The sequence below is a fragment of the Tachypleus tridentatus genome, chromosome 6 (genome assembly GCF_004210375.1).
Source record: "Tachypleus tridentatus isolate NWPU-2018 chromosome 6, ASM421037v1, whole genome shotgun sequence".
Lineage (NCBI taxonomy): Eukaryota > Metazoa > Arthropoda > Merostomata > Xiphosura > Limulidae > Tachypleus > Tachypleus tridentatus.
In genome coordinates this window covers 120907146-120921907 of record NC_134830.1, presented here as the reverse complement: position 1 = coordinate 120921907, position 14762 = coordinate 120907146, and the positions used below count along the sequence as shown (strand labels likewise).

The 14762-nt window shown below is 33.5% G+C and overlaps 1 protein-coding gene across 1 annotated transcript in view; it reads right to left on the bottom strand.

Annotated features, from left to right (window-relative positions):
* LOC143251700 (uncharacterized) overlaps window positions 1-5780 on the bottom strand; it is a 41315-nt gene extending 35535 nt beyond the window's left edge. Inside the window, exon 1 of the mRNA XM_076502948.1 lies at window positions 5579-5780. Coding sequence (XP_076359063.1) covers window positions 5579-5709 — 131 coding nt within the window. The 5' untranslated portion in view covers window positions 5710-5780. The remainder of the gene's footprint in view (window positions 1-5578) is intronic.
* Between the last annotated feature and the right edge of the window lie 8982 nt (window positions 5781-14762).

The window sequence follows — 14762 nt, the reverse complement described above, 5'->3', positions numbered from 1 at the left end:
AATAAGCCTGTCCACTTTAATCATGAGTTAATAATTGAAAAACGTGTCCCAAAATTATTAACGACAAATAAGAGTTGCTGGTTGGACTACTTATCGTCTAGACAATATCACGTCACCAGAGTATTCAACTAGATAATCTCGCTCAATCTGCTACGAATGGAGTAGTCATCATTAAACACATTGATTTCTAAAAGCTAACGTGAGTCCATAAATAAGCATAGAGAGCTTAGGAGATTTAACGTAGCCGTTAGGATAAAGCACATGTACAATACATTAATTAATTGATTTATAGAAGACTCAGGACATTCAACGAATTTTTACCCTTTCTGATCACACTTTGTTTGAGAAATCCTCTGTTTATATTGCACTGTTATGTTAACTGGTTTAAAAATAAATAAATGAATTAAGATTTTTAGCTTTAATTATTTAATGTTATTTGTTTTTTAAATTTCGTCTAATGCTACACGAGAGCTACCTGCGTCAGTCGTCCCTAATTTACCAGTATAAGACTAGAGTAAAGGCAGCTACTCATCACCCACCACCAACTCTGGGGCTACTTTTTTACCAACGAATCGTGGGATTAACCGTCACATTATAACGCTCCATGGCTAAAAGGTGGGAGCATGTTTGGTGCCAGGAGGATGCGAACTCGCGACCCTCGAATTATGCGTCGAGCGTTTTAACCACCTGGCCATGCTGGACGTTTGATGCTTTCCACGGAAGGTTAGAACAAAGAAAGCAATAAAGAAATGACTACATGGTAGCTTTTAAGTCTTACGTTTATTTTCATAATATTAAAAATTTCCAACATATTTTAAAGCTCAATTTAACACTGAGAGTGTGTCTTGTGTTTGGAAATATATTAAGATTTTATCAATTTAAATTTTTCAGGAGGTACTAGAGTTACAAATATATTCATAAATATTAACTTAGATTGTGTTATTAATCCTGACTTAAATTCATTTATATGCAAAGATCAACCACCAATGGAATCTATCTATGCATAACCATTTATGTATTCATAGATAATAGAGCATGGAACACACAAACAGACATATATATATTTAGTTATATATATATATAACCAATTTCCGCATGGGTTATATATATATCTGTGTTTAGAAATTAAAATAATTGTATTCTTTTAATTTATATAGAACGTTTCGCTCCTAGTTTATACACAGCGTTTAGGGTAAGTACTCTTTTTCATTTACTGTAGAATGATGGCTGTGACCGAAGAAGGGTAGTAGAATGAAACAATATTATTTAACTTTCTAGAAATAATTATCACCACTTTTAGTATTTTCGTTGACTTTTAAAACCATTTATACACATATAGTAATTATACATGTGAGCTAAACTATACACATCAACTAACAGGTTACGTATGTAGGCTTAACTATTTTTAGATATATACTAAGTAGGCATAAGTGGATATAGGTATAAACATGCACAAGTAATAATACTAAGTACTTGCAGGTTACACATGCAGGTTTACCTATTTGTAGACATATGCTAGTTATTTACATACACATATATAGGCTTAACTATTTGTAGACATACTAATTACATGTGAACATGTAGGCTTAAGAACATGTAGATACATACTAACTACTTGCAGATTACAGAAGTAGTCGTAACTATTTGTATCCATGTATAAACTGTTTAGCTTAACTAGTAAAAATTTACTAACTGCTCGTGGGTTACATAGTTAGGCTTAACTTTTTGTATACCTATGTTAGTATACTGCGCGACAATAATACATCCAAACAGAATGTAATGACGAAAGATATTTTTTTTACATTAAAGAAAAATCTAACAAAGGATATTTCAGCAACTTCATCATTCTCACGTATGGAAAATTAAACCAACGCTCATTGAGTATTTAATTATCTTTGAGTACTTTTCAGTTATTTTTTTTTACAATTTTCCGTTATTTAGTTGTTTGTATTTGTTATTCTTTTATTTTAAGGATATAAAAAATTAATTGAGAAATGGACCTAACCGAAGGTCCAGCTTTTGACTTTTATGCTTTCTCTTCAAAGTGCTAGTTTCAGAACGACATAAAAACTTTATATTGTTTATAACATATTTTCTCTGTATACACATATATTTACCAAACTCGAGACCGGAGATAAAGAAACAGTAAGATTTATGAATCCATTGTGTTTGTGTGGCAGGTAGTAATTTACATTATTTTTAGTTTCCTTCCTCAACTATTGCAGCTTATCGTTCGAAATATCTAGGCCAGCGAACAGAGTGAGTACATTTGTTAAGATAAGGAGATGTAAGCCATGAATCCTCGGATTCACATTAATTACATTAGCCATTAGGCCACTTCCGGCGTTCAATGCTTATGCAGTAACGTTATTAGTAATGTGCGTCGTGACTTTCTAATGTTTCACAGATTGTAACATTGCCATTTCCTTTTGGTTTTACAGGGGTCAAAGGTAAAAGAAAATTGCAAAATCAATTGTTTTAGTCTGCTATTTCTTTACGGTTTGACCAATTCAGATGACAAACCATTAAGACTGAAGCTGAAATGAAGTAAATAAGTATAAGATTTATATCTTAAGGTTTTACAGAAGTTAAAAAATGTAATAATAGATCTAAAATTAGATATATTAGCAATATGCGTAGCGTTACCAGGTGTTGTTATTAATTTCGTCACAGGGAGTTGTTATTAATAGAGCTACAAGGTGTTGTTATTAATAGTGTTACAAGTTGTTATTAATAGTGTAACAAGCTGTTATTAATATATAGTTAAAAGGTATTGTTATTAATAGTGTAACAAGTTGTTATTAATAGTGTTACAATGGGTTGTTAGTAATGATGCTACAAGTTGTTATTATAGTGTTACAATGAGTTGTTAATAATTGTGTTACAAGCTATCATTAATAATGTTACAAGGAGTTGTTATGAAATTGTATATACTGAGTCAATGAATGAAACTATACGCTCCAAAATTATCTCTAATAGTTTCGTCATAATAAATAAATCCATTGATACAGAAACTGATTATCCTGTATGTATAATAAAGTCACAATTAGTACATTCTAATACATTTTTTCGTCAAGAAATCTCAAGTCTATACTGTGTTAAGTGTCTGAACCTCTGGAGTATATATATACTGTAATCCACTCCCCTGCCCTCTGCCTATAATATCATTATGTTCCGAAATTATTGTATTCTAAAAATTCTATATAATCAGGATAAAGGAGACAGGAGACATATTGCATTCGCTTGCGATGGTTGTCGTTTTTGGTTTTTTTACATTTTATAAAAGTTGTCATTTTCTGATAGATTTTGTCGATGTGTGCTAAACCTATCGAATTTTAAACGATTTTTATTTGCAAGGTAAAACGTTCCAAAACGAAAATTGTGTTTTTAATCAGTTCTGTAAACATTTGATCCACTTTACATGGGCGTAGTAAGATACTGATTGAAGGTCCAACTCTTCAAATAACATTAGAAACAAACATTTTAAATAGTTCTAAAAACTAATACTTACTACAAATTTTGAATTCAAATAACATATGCATATTATCTGAGATTTATCCAAGTTAACTGTTGTTTAAAGTACACATACATTCATCTCAAGTGTTTACAATTTACAGTATAAAATTACACCACGCCCTTGCTTTATTAACAGTTATTAAAAAATGGCATAGTTTTACAAAATATTCTTTCCCAAAATCCAAGGTTTCGGTGTTGTCTCTGTGTCAAAAAAAACAAAACGACATTGTGGCTTATTAATGATGTTAACTCAATTTACATGGAAGGAAACCAAAACACAGAGGTATTTATTTATTTTTTATACAATAATCGAAAAGTTATAAAACTTTTCAGTAATTCAACTAAATATCTTTTACACAAAATAACTTTTGTGTGGAAAATAATGTATAATATAAGTTCTACCAATTATATAGTATTTCTTAAACGTACTACAAAACTGTAACGTGTTACGTTATGACACTAGACAGTAGGGATGGCTTAATTATATTTTGTTTTCATCAAAAGAAGTGCTAGGGGAGAAAACAAGCACGTTGTACTAAGTACATAAAGAAATGTCTTATACAACAGTAGTTCAAGTCAACAATTAGTGTTTCCAATGTAAGTTACACTACATTATTTCTTTGTTGTAATTTCCATTAGCAATATTGGTTATACTATTTAGTATATCGAATGCTATTATTATTTTTTAATTATTTATTGTTTTTCAATATTATAATTTTATTATAAAAGCCGTATACTGCTGTTAACTTATTAACTGTATTTAGGACTAATATAAATATCCTAAGCTAGTCTAACCTTGCGAGGTAGTATTGGGATTATGACGGAAAATGTCGTTAAGAGTGAGGTGATGAAACATATTAATGTGTAAGTAAGAAGAGTAAGTACAATTACTGAATGCTGGGTTTTAGTCCTGAGTTATAGTTGAAAGTTAATATTGGTGAGTAGTAACATCGTTGACATTTGACCTACACAGATGATGTAACCCTTATAACAAATTACACTATGTTACTTGACGTAAACGTCATTGTTATTTGATGTAAACATCTCCGTGTGACTTTGTTCAATTCTTACACTATCCAGTAAAACTGTACAGTTTAATACCTGCAATCACTTTTATTGTTTTACTTAAATTCTTTACGGAATCAAATTGTACAATTAAAATATCCTCGGTTGCTCTGTGTTACCTCATGCAACCTATATTGTAGTATATAGCATTCCTAGAGAATTATATTCTATGAGTTAACATGCTTCGTTTAACATGATGTGACGTGACTGTATTGTGTAAACTTTATACAAAATTATATTCTATCAGTTAACATCCCTATAGATATTTGGTTTAACATGACGTGACGTGACTGTATTGTCTAAATTTGATAGAGATTTATATTCTATCAGTTAACATCACTATAGATGTTTGGTTTAACATGGTGTGACATGACTGTATTGTTTAAACTTTATAGGGAATATTCTATCAGTTAACATCACTATAGATGTTTGGTTTAACATGATATGACCTGCATGTTAATACAGATTTACTTAAAATACCCTAATTTCTTCTATGCTACACAGTGAAACTTCTATACTTACAACGTGCTAGTTAAGACTTCTATACTTGAACTGAATCTAATTGCTGTTTTTATATGTTGCTATAAAATGTGTTATAATGTGATAAACGTTGAGTCCATTCGATTCATCCAAACGTTGTCCTAATTTTACACAAATTTTTATTTCAATTTAATATTATTTGATTTTTTAAACCAGCTTATAACATTAGAGACTTAATTAATTCAATTTGGGGTATACATTTCAGCGTGTTAACAGAACCTTATGAAATGCCACGTGTTTGCCACGTGCTGTCAGTACTTCGTCCAGAACATCTAACTTTGTACCGTTCCTTCTTTAACTAAAGAGAGAAATATTTTAAAAGAGTCTGTTCTATTTGACAAGTATACGAATATGGGTTGAGTTTAAAGCTGCATACAAGGATAAAATTGACAACAGAATAAACTAGTATTTACAAAAATTAAACAAGTTAATAATCAGTCTAGTGAACAAAACCTACCTTGTACGAGGTGATACCAAAATCGGGCAGCGACGAAGGTTTCTCTTCTTTAGCGTTACTAAGTGTCCTGTCGCGAAAACTGCCGCTCGTGTGAGAGATAGCGTGTCAGTAACCACACTATCAACCAGCATCCAAGTGGCACATCGCTAGATCTCGCGAAACAAACGTATACAAACGCGAGATGGCGTGAAAGGCCTTTCAGAGTTCCTCACGTTTTGTATGAAACAGTGCGGGAGGGACACGCACCGTGTGATCTAACACTGCATCTAGGAAAAATCAATACACGTAAGAACGGAGGTGATTTGTCAAACCAAATTGAACTTTCAAACGAAAGAAGCAATAATAAAGTTTGGTCTATAAATGTATTTGATAGTTTGTTTAAGACAACGTAATGTATCGATACTGTGTTTACAAATATCAATACAACAAGTTCACGTATAGTTTGATTTGTTTGCCATTCATTAGCTTCAAACTTGAACTCAGTGTCTCTAAGGTCAAAATGGCTATGTTTTAGGCCAGTGGTTCCCAGACTCTTTTAGTCTGAGACTCTCTTGATGTGAATAAAATAGTCTGAGGGCTCCCCCAATCTAGAACTTTAGCATGGTCATTGAAAAACAGTGTCATAGTAAAAACAATAACATCTTTCGACGTACTGTATAATTTCATTAATTCAATACAACTTTTATCAGCTTATTGTTTATTCAGAATTAAAATTAAATCAGCATCTTTGTTTTGGCTCATTTTGGTTCCCCCCTCCCCAGAAAAAAAGTGTCAAAGCCCGCAGGAAGGCCATAACTCCATCTTTGGAAAACACTGGACTAGATTATTGTTATAGACTATCTGTAGTATTATGAAGAAATAAAACTGAAATCAAATCCTAAGTCTAGTTTATTAATAGCAACACGCCAGTTTCTAAATATTCTACTATAAAATACCCTCAATGTAAATGAACTTTCTGGTACTCTTTACCATATAACCTTACTATCTCATATTTCTGTAGATTCAGTTTAAAAGGAAACCAAAACCATAACATAGAAATCGACAAGCTTGGCGGAGGTCCAAGGGTCGAATCACGACGTGCTGTTAAACAAGCAGAGGTATAATTGACGTAAATAAGTAGTCCTTATTTAGAGTGTTTGTATTATTTTATTTATGGCAAAGACACTGAGATTGTCAAACACTATCTGTAACTTTGACCCACTGACCAGAGAGAGAGAAGCCAGCCTGTCAATATTACCCTGTTACTCTTATAACATATCCATAATTTAAACCTGTGACATGTGATTTGAATTAAACAGTTGTTACATCACCCCTGCTGACATTGTTATACTACTTATGCTCTGAGAGCGATAACTATTTATATTTAACTTTTTATGAATTTCTGAAGACCAATTCTACGAGGTCTGTTCAAAATATACGCGGACTGACGTCATGAAACAAAATGTACTTTATTTAGAAGTTACAGGTCTGGGACCCCTTCAAAGTACTCTCCTCCCCAACGCACACATTATCCCAACGGTGTTTCCACTTGTTGAAACAGTCCTGGTACGCTTCTTTTGTAATGTCCTCCAGCTCCTTCGTCGCATTTGCCTTAATCTCGGGATTCGTCTCAAATCTTCTTTCTTTCAAGGGTCTTTTGAGTTTGGGGAATAAGAAAAAATCGCAAGGAGCAAGGTCAGGTGAGTAGAGGGGGTGGGGAAGAACAGTAATCGAGTGTTTGGCCAAAAACTCACGAGTTCTGAGGGACAAATTTCGCAGCAACGCGGTGCATCTTCAATTTTCGGTCAAAATATCGTAGCAAGATCCAACTGATATTCCACACTCTTCAGCAAGCTCCCTGACAATCAGACGTCGATTATCCCGCACCAGGGTGTTGATTTTGTCGACGTGTGGGTCGTCAGTTGACGTGGAAGGACGTCCAGGACGCTCATCATCTTCAATGGACTGTCGACCATCCCTAAAACGTTCATGCCACTTGAAACATGCCGTACGCTTCATAGCAACATCACCGTAAGCCGTGTTAAGCATAGCAAACGTTTCAGTCGCAGATTTTTCAAGTTTAACACAAAATTTCACAGCAAGTCGTTGCTCCTTCAGGTCATTCATTCTGAAATCCGCCAAACGAAAAAATAGCACTTCACTTAAAACCGCGTAGCTAATACACAAATGAAGATATCTGCAATCGGGAAATGGCGTCGTAATCAGCTGATCTGTGCAAACCTAGCGACACCAAGCGGATTTCCCTGCAACTAACTGGAGCCGCGCAATTCAAACAGTCCGCGTATTTTTTGAACAGCTCTCGTATGTTTTCCATCAGTACACCTTTTATCTTGGAAAATCAAACGTCTTGAGATGCGACTTAATTAAGAGAATGAGGATAGAACGTTTCTTACAGCTGACTGTTACTCTTATGTCTCCATTAAAATATATCAAGCCCAGAAATACCCGGTCACGTGCCTTTATACGTGTAAACCACGTGCCTTTCATATCAGCCCTTTAAAGTTCAATGAGATGTATTTGTACATCAAACATTGAAAAGGTAATTGATTTATCTTTATTTGAATAACTACTTCAACACATTTCTCTAAATTCTTTTATGCCACAGGAAAAGTTTCAAGACAGTAAAATAAATGAAACGTCCGTATATTCATAATAACACTGCAATATTTTAAGTTCCTGTGGTTTTGTTTGCTGATCTACGTTACTATAACTTTTTTTATATTCCTGATAAATAAATTCTCTATTCCCACTTCATACACAAGTTTTTATCTCTTACAAATACGATCCAAATATTTTGGCTAAATTAATCTTTATGCCACAAAATATTCAAGCATGTTGTGGGAAATGTTTTAATATGGCTATCATAGTTTGAAGAAGGCGGACAAAAGTTTTACTATTTGGACTTTGTAAATTACGTATATATTTAACATTAATTGGAATTTTTTTTTGTTATAAAATGCCAGAGAAAATATAAATATATATATTTAAAACAATTACAGTAAATAAAGTCATATGCTACAACGAATTTTGTTATGTTGCTGTAATAAACCTTTGTGAAGTATTTATATGAATAATAACAAAGCGATATATGACAGCGAAGGTTGGTAGGTTATGTGTTTTTCTTATAGCAAAGCCATAGTGAGCTATTTCTGTGTCCACCGAGAGGAATCGAACCCCTAATTTTAACGTTGTAAATTTGTAGACTTATCGCTCTACCAGCAGGGGACTGCTAAATTATGACTGTCATGCCTTTTAAAAACAGTTAAAGTAAACCTAAACGTATTTAGTGAGCTCTGGTATTGAGTGAAAGGCCTCATCGGTAGGGTGTGTGATGTTACTCTTACTGAAAACTCATATTAAAGAACCAGTAACTAAAGATTTGTAGAAAAGTAATATCAGTTACAAAATGACGTGATGCCGCACAAATTACCTATCAAGAGATTTTATGTGTTAATACCTGATAGAAAGCCAGAAGATATAAGTATTTAAGGTTAAACGTCGGCTGCCATGGATACACAAGTAAGAGTTGAAACAAGTATTTCTATACATATTTACTGATTAAGTTAGTTGATTGTTGTTACTGTAGGAGGTGTAACGGATTGACCGATACGCGTTTATTTTAAAATCTACGTTTGTTTCAGTGTAGTTTCCTCTTTTGCATGTTGCGTTTATTCTTGATTGTGTATTGCGAAATTCCCGTCTATTCTCGAAGTTTGTGGAATGTTCTCGAGTGTAAACAAGCAACGCTGGTGTGCTAGATCATTGTTGAAAATTCAAGAAACTCGCATTATTTTTATATAAAAACCGACCCACCGAGAGATAAAAAATATTTATTATTGATTAGCTACACTACTGTGCTGTAGACTTCAGTAGCTATAATTGTGATTAATGCCTGTTAATCGGAAAAGTATTGAATGGGACCAGGAACGTTTGTACATTTCGAACATTACAAACTGTAAATCAGCTTTGAATGTTATTATTTCTACGAGGACATTAAATATCTTTCTCAGTAAGAAGTGAACTTGTCAGTGGTGTGAGGCCAATAGAGAAACGACCACTAGCTAGCTGAAGTAAGGTGTAACAGTATCAACACAGAATTAATTTGCTCGTCGTAAACTTGGAACGTCGATAAAATATTCATTTCTAGACTGAATATTAGGCTCAGTGTTACCTGTAAGTTTGTAAAACCATCATTTGTGATAACTATCAATAGAGGTTTTGCGTGAACCTATTAGTGTCACGTGACCACAACGAGGTTTGTAAACATACCACCATATTGGGTGGCAAGTGTCCCGTATGACTGAACGAGTTAACAACTGCTGTATTCAGTACTATTCACATGTAAATGGCTGCTGCTGGCTTTTCATCACTTGTAGCACACCTGACAGGTGCTGAAAAGGCCAGGTATGAGGAAAAAGTGAAGGAAGTGGGTGTAGGAGACCCGTATATGCTCCCACCACGTGTATTTACGCCAGTAATATCCAGCCAAGACAACGTTGCTCAGAGTCAGAGTGTTGCCGGAGTAGATCTGTCAAATATTACATATGGTGACATTTTTATATATTTGATAAACAGGACTTCCACCTATACAAATGAAAGTCTAAAAGGTTACAAAAGCCTTGATGCGTACAAGTACTTTGTGGCAGGATTTGTACAGAATGTCCAGATAACCAGGGCAACGTCGGATAAAGTCATCATTACAGCAAAGGTTTGTACATCATGTTATATTACATACATGTATCATGCACTCTGTATGATAGATTTAACTACATTTTAGACAAAGACTAGATACTGAAGTAAAGTAGGGCCCCCATTTTAACAAATTGTTCAATATTATTGTACAACATGTGTACTGACTGTTGTCAAAGCTCTAGCCTAGGAGCACTTCTATACATGTTTGTATAATGATATTAAGACACCTAATTGTCTAGGCTGTTTCAAAACTTAATTTTTGATTTATGATTTATTTTTGGTAAGGAATCAATATATAGATAATAAATAGTACAAGTAGACATAGACCGTTAAAGCTGGTCAATAGCCATGTTAGGTTTCTGTCAAAATAATTTAATATTTAACTGTTTATTATTTTTTTATATTATTTTATTATTTGAGTGACACATGTATCCCAACCTGATACCCAGTTGTCTTTAAAAGCTTATATATACACAACTTAATATTTTCTTTGTTATTTTACAGGTGTGCCACTCTCAACCCCCCCCCTCTAGTACAGCGGTATGTCTCCGGATTTACAACGCTAAAATCAGGGGTTCGATTCCCCTCGGTGGGCTGAGCAGATAGCCCTTTGTGGCTTTGCTATACGAAAAACACACACAAACACACGCCACTCTCAGCGGCTATGAAAGCAAGGTCCAGCAGCAGCTTCATGTCTCTTTTGTTGTTCTTTTCTCTTTTTGGTTACTTCTTTCCTGTTTTCATATTTACACAATTCAGCAGCTTTCCTTCTCTTCAGGGGAGAACGTGTAAGATGAAATATGGAAGGTACATAATCAGGTGATAGGGGATCATCACTCTTCGTCCCTGAAACAGAGTACAATAATTTAGTTAAGATATAGATCTACAGGCATCATCAGATAATATTTATATATATAACAGATACACTGTACACTTTTAACAGAATATATATATATATGTATAACTGAATATGCTGAACATTGTTTAACAATTGAATGTACAGCCAACAAAGTAGTTATTTGCACACTTTTTAATCTTGTGCCAGTTGTGGTTTTCTGATGAATCACTTAAATTGGTCCTTTAAGAGATATTAACATTTTGTCTTAATGTACAAATGGCTATATAACCTATTCATCATGAATGATATTGTTCCTTCAGTAAATTTACTATTCAATTATTTAAAAGTAAAAGAAAAGTGTGCAAAAAAATTTCTTTGACTGGTGCTGCAGTGTGTTCTGCTATACATATATCATGCATGTAAGTTTCAATTTATTCAGCCTGGCTATAGATGAATTATACATACCTGACACAAAATGTTTACTACAAAGTCTGATGTGCTCTGTGGGTGTCCAGTTTTTCCTATTGACAGCTGCAATCCATTGTCTTATTCGGTCGGGATCTTTAGGAAATCTGTAGTATGACACATTTTCCACCTGTCCATGTCGATTTGAACAGTTAAATGCACAACACGAGTGTACCATCGCGCACTTTTGACTATGAATCACCCTTGTGTTGGAATATAAACTCGCCGAGCGTGCCACCCATCATGGCGGTTAGCAGTAACTAGGTCAAGAGTGACGTCACACGCAAAACCTCTAGAATAACCGTTATTATAAATTGTACTGTTTTTATATTTGCATATTAATATATATTTCTGTTAAAAATGAAAATTGCCTTGTTGGAAAATATAATAAATATTAACATTTCTAAATTAAACTTAACATTTCCGGTTATTTGAAATAGTAATACGTTAACATACGTAACATAATAAATCAGAGACTCCTCTGAAGTAAATTATAATATGTAACAGAGATAAAGCTAGTGTTTGTTTATTTTAGACTCTTTTGCAAAGTATATATTAAAGTCTATGTCGTTTTTATTTTCGATTCTGGTGTAATCGGATTGTTAAAACGTACTTGGATTATAAATATGAGAATTTATGGCTCGCGTCTCGTTGACGAAAAAACGTACTCCGCACTTTGAGGCTATGGGTGTTCAATAAAGATTAACGGTTACAAATTCTCTTTGTTAACCTGAAGATGACCTAAGAAGATCTAAACGTTGTTCTGTACTTTAAAGTTTTAATACCCATACCAGCTGTCTTCACAGCACAAAGTGACAGACAAGTTCCACTAAATGCCAAGCAAGAGTAGCTAAAGAATTGGCGGTGGCTGCTGTATTGTCAAAATGTGAAACGAGCACTGTAGTAGCTTAATAGGAAACCTTTAAAAGAATTAAAAGATAAAGCAAATGAAAGATGTATTTAAAAATAATAATGTTACTTTATCAAGAAGGGAATCTAAAAATTGGTATAGATTACAGAATATTTGTTTTGAATTTCGCACAAAGCTACTGAAGGGCTATCTGCGCTAGCCGTTCCTAATTTAGTAGTGTAAGACTAGAGGGAAGGCAGCTAGTCATCACCACCCACCGCCAACTTTTGGGCTACTCTTTTACCAACGAAAAATGGGATTGACCGTCACATTATAAAGCCCCTACGACTGAAAGTGCAAGCATGTTTGATGCGACCGGGATTCGAATCCGTGTCCCTCAGATTACGAGTCGAACGCCGGGCCGGATTACAGAATAAACCTAAAGAAAGAAAATTTTCTAAACAAAGTACCTTGAATTATGAAAGAAAGAGTTGTGTTTTATGTATCTTAGGTTGCACGAAAACCACCAAACCAATAAATAACAATAACAAAGAAAATTTGTTTCTGCCACCTGTAGTAGAGCGGTAAATCTACGGATTTACAACACTAAAATCAGGGGTTCGGTTACCTCGGTGGGCTCAGCAGATGGCCCGACGTGGCTTTGCTATAAGGAAACACACAAAATATTTTTATTCATAACGCATTTGATCACAGTTCTGAGAAGGTAGTGTATCGTTTAGTACGTGTAAATTATGGTGTATTGTATACTGGTGAAACAGGTTATTTAAGATTAAGGATACAGACGTCCGGAGAAAAGAGGCCAGTAAACATTTATGAATTTATCCTGAATATAATTTAAAATTGTCAAAGAAAACATATTTTCTTGTTTTCCCCTTTTGTGAATGTAATGGGAAACACAAAGACTTATTTCTAGAAAAATAGTTTATAATTTGTTTGGTGTTCCTTTAAATGGGTTTAAGAGGGAAGAAATAATTATCTATTTTTTGTACTTTTGAATAAAGCACAAACCTAGTCAACTAGTAACTTTTATAAGTAATGTAAAATGTATCAACAGATCAAACAGTTCACAATTCAAGTATTAACGTGCATAGATAATTTTAAAGATATCAATATATAAAACAGTTCATTAGTCAACTAGTAACGTGTACAGATAATGTAAAATGTATTAATACCGAAAACAGTTCACTAGTCAATCATGTGTAGATAATGTTACATGTATCAATATATAAAACAGTTCACTAGTCAATAATGTGTAGATAATGTTACATGCATCAATATATAAAACAGTTCGCTAGTCACCTAGCATCATGTATAGATAATGTTACATGCATCAATATATAAAACAGTTCGCTAGTCACCTAGCATCATGTATAGATAATGTTACATGCATCAATATATAAAACAGTTCGCTAGTCAACTAGTAACGTGTACAGATAATGTTACATATATCAATAGGTAAAACGTTTCACTAGTCACTTAGTAATTTCTTTATTCAGGGTGATAATTAATGTTTGAGTTTAATGTGTTATCGTTGAAATGATGAGATGTGGTATAAAAGATTGTAGCTTTCATACAAATCTAACGAACTGATATATGTCTAAAAACCTGGGGCAATATTCTGTTCTAGGTGGTTTATCCGATTTGACGTGATAGATAATTGCGTTACCTTGAAGAAAAACAATCAACCAATGGACAGGCGTTGACAGTTATGGAACACACCTTTTTCGGGCAGGAAAAGAATTCTCGTGGTGTTTTCCCAGGAGACTTGTGTGAACAATATGACACCAGATGCTGCTATTTCTCAAACAACGGTGTTTACTGCCTATAAAATTGCGTTATATTTTGAATTCGATTTGAAATTCCCAAGTATTGTGTATGTATGTGTGTTCGTATGTACAAAAAGAAGATAATGAAGAATTTGGAAAACGAACTCAGAAAGGGCTAGGATAAAACATTTCGAAGAATTATTAAACATGATCGTAAGACATGTATTTGAAACGTAATTCTTTCTCTGTATTTTATGAAGAACGAAACTTGTTTACCAAATGAAAAAGTACATAAGAAAACAAATGATGTAAAAGGAGCGAAAACTGAGATTAATCTAAACATGACGGTGTAATAGTAAATGACATAAATAAACATAAATAAATAAGATGCAGAGAAAATAACGGAAAATAAAGTGAAACGAGAATAAATATTCACACAGATGAAGTAAGTTTGTCATTTACCATAAATATTCACACAGATGAAGTAAGTTTGTCATTTACCATAAATATTCACACAGATGAAGTAAGTTTGTCATTTACCATAAATATTCA